Below are 3125 nucleotides of genomic sequence, written 5' to 3'. Positions count from 1 at the left end.
TGGCACGAGACAAATTTGCTGCAAATAAAAGTCTGCCATCCCTTTGCCTCAAATGCAAAGTGCTCTGGTGGATGGGAACCCCAACAGTAAACCATGGTGGTGGTGGCCCAAGTGGTGCTAATATCTGCTAGCTAAGGTTAGACTTCTTATTTCATTGCACATTTCTCCAAATACTCCTCCGGCTCTAAGTCCTCAAACCCAAGTACGCGCTTATAGTGTACTGATCAAACCTTACCTTGAGGTTGCATACTTTAGTCACCTTCATCACATTCTTAATGTGAGAAACATTTGCGCAAAATTCTCAAACGAGGTACTCCTTGGAATCCTCAACTCTCTCAATAAACCACATCTAATCTTTCTTTCTCTGAACTGCCTCAAATCTCCATGTTGTATTTATCTAAATGCTTCAATAGAAACTGCCGCTCAAGTGTCAAGAATCTCACTGGCCACCACATACAAAAATCAGTGAAGGTAGCCAAACTGACGAACCTATCTTCCTATATCTCCCCTTTCTTCAATATCTCAACTCTCGTGGATGTACCATCTCCCCATCTACCATCATCAGGGATATCCAACAATATGTGCCTCTGTGTTTGGGGAAACTACTGGCTTAGAGGTCTGGCTATCACTTTCCGATCCCTCGGAAGTGCTGTGAGAAGAAGAGGCCCTATCTATGAGTTGCAATCTCCCCTTGTGGCCTAGACTGTGTGCCTGTCTGCTCCTCCTGAACAGAGGCTGAGTTTCCCTCTGAAGCTTTCCTAGACGAGACATAAGAATTAGATTCAGAGAGGTTTGCACCTCTCCGTATGCTAGTTGTGGACTTCTTCCAGATAGTTTTGGGTTGGCCTAGGGGCAAGGTACCTCTACCTCGACCCCTAGAAGATTCACCTTTTTCTTTTGTCGTTTTGCAGCAGCCTTGCGATTGAACCATTTTTTGTATCAAAGCAAAGAAGATTGTTAGTTTCAAGTCATCATTCAACACATTCAAGACTTATGTAAGCAACGGGTAACAATGTGGACACAATGAGGTTATGACTAAAACAACAAGTTGCTGAAATTGAGTTCTACGGTCCGCACATTTTTTATGTGCGGTCGCCGAATGGAAGTGTTGTCCGCATAATTGCAAGTGCAGCCGCACTTCAGTTAATCAATATTCAGAGGCCCAGAAGCCTCTCTGAAGATAGTGTGATGCTTGTTTTGAGGTCGTATGAGAAATTTGAGGTTCACACATTTTCAATTACGACCTCTTTGAGTTTTATGCGGTCTTCATAATTAAAGTGCGGGCGCAGATGCACTTACTTCAATAGGTCGCCCAAAACTTCGAATCTACGGACCGCACAAATTCAAGTGTGGCTGCAGATTTCAAAAACTATGCACAAGCAACTTTTCTACTTAGGTTTTTCAATTACTCGCACAAATGGACATGGCAACATGGTATAAACTTGAAATTGCACTAACCCAATTCCATTAGAGCATGTATTATCAATTACCCAGTTCAGGTCTATCCCACATGAACACATGGATGAACTCAAATAAAAGATGGTCTAAAAAGAAACTAAAATTTTAAAAATTAAACTAACACAAAAATTTAACATGAAGTGAAGCATACTAGATAGAGTGAGTCCTCTGGTTGTATAAGCACAGGTGGTTGTGTGTGTGGGACAATGAAAATCTCTTAGGAAATTAACAGGGCAACAGTGTTTGTTAGGAAAGTGAAAAGTGAAAAATGAACTCCAAACTTCTATTTATACCAAGAGGTTTAAGAGGGAAAAGAGTCAAGTGCGGCCGCATAATTCCATGTGCAGTCTGCACTCTGTCACCTGGGTAAGCTATCTCTGCTCTTAATGTGTAGTCTGCCCATTTTTGGATGTGGTCACAGATTAGCCTCCGCACTGACAAGCTCAAACTTTCGAGAGTTAACATTTTTATACTTTTGCAAGATTCTAATTTGTGCAGTCTGCATGAGAAATATGCGGCTGCAAATGCCTTCCTGTTGTGGCACACAAAAATGTGCAGTCCACATATCTTTGAACACTTAGCCATTTTTTAGTTCACCCTTCTTGCAAATCACACGCAACCATGTAGCACACTTCAAATCAGGATAGAACGCAAATAACACCTAACTACAAGAAAAAAAGGAAAAGAACATGGGTTGCCTCCCAAGAAGCGCCTGATTTAACGTCGCGACACGACGTAGAATACCCTCAAGTGAAGTAAATAACCGCCACCACGTGGCTATCTCCAACCTTGCCCAAGTAGAGATTCACCCGATGACCAGTGACTCTGAATACTTCATTGTTTTTGTTCTTTAAGTCTAATACACCAAAAGATGTCACACCAACAATTTCAAATGGACCACTCCACATGGATTTTAGTTTTAACATTCTCAACCTTGAGTTAAACAACAATACAAAATCGCGCACCTTGAAATATTTATTCCAAATGTATTTGTCATGAATACATTTCATCTTTTCTTTGTACAAGGACGAACTCGCATATGCATGGTACCGAAATTCATCCAACTTATTCAAATGTGCAACCCGCAAATTAGCGGCTACATCCCAATCAAGATTCAACTTCTTTAGAGTCCACATTGCCTTGTGCTCTAGTTCCACCGGAAGATGACAAGATTTCCCAAGCACCAACTGGTATGAAGACATTCCGATTAGTGTTTTGTAAGACGTACGATAAGATCATAACGTATCATCAAGCTTCTTGGGCCAATCTGCCCGATTAGCATTCATCATTTTAGACAAGATACTTTTTATCTCCCGGTTAGAGACTTCCACTTTCCCACTAGCTTGTGGATAATAGGGAGTCGTGACCTTGTGAGTTACACCATACTTGCTAAGTAAAGTGTCAATAGCTTTGTTGCAAGAGTTTGATCCTCCATCATTTATGATTGCACGTGGAGTACCAAATCTTGTGAAAATATTCTTCTTCAAGAAGGCCACTATGCTTCGCGCCTCATTGTTTGGTAAAGAGACAACCTCAACCTATTTGGACACATAATCAACAGCGACCAAGATGTAGGTGTTTCCACAAGAACTCACAAAAGAGCCTATGAAGTCAATGCCCCAAACATAAAAAAAATGTCAATCTCCAAGATGGTTGTGAAAGACATT

The 3125-nt window shown here is 41.1% G+C and overlaps 1 protein-coding gene across 1 annotated transcript; it reads right to left on the bottom strand.

The window, feature by feature from the left end:
- Positions 1 to 2204: 2204 nt before the first annotated feature.
- Positions 2205 to 2660, bottom strand: LOC138878112 (uncharacterized). The gene has a single exon (XM_070157771.1). The coding sequence runs from the start codon at positions 2658 to 2660 to the stop codon at positions 2205 to 2207; it is 456 nt and encodes a 151-aa protein (XP_070013872.1).
- Positions 2661 to 3125: the final 465 nt, after the last annotated feature.

Source organism: Nicotiana sylvestris, chromosome 9 (assembly GCF_000393655.2).
Source record: "Nicotiana sylvestris chromosome 9, ASM39365v2, whole genome shotgun sequence".
In the NCBI taxonomy this organism is placed as follows: Eukaryota; Viridiplantae; Streptophyta; class Magnoliopsida; order Solanales; family Solanaceae; genus Nicotiana; species Nicotiana sylvestris.
The sequence above is the reverse complement of the archived record's forward strand: the minus strand, read 5'-3'. Positions and strand labels throughout refer to the sequence as shown.

Coding starts and splice junctions, on each gene's coding strand:
- LOC138878112 (XM_070157771.1), bottom strand. CDS start 2,660: ATGTCTTCATACCAGTTGGTGCTTGGGAAATCTTGTCATCTTCCGGTG.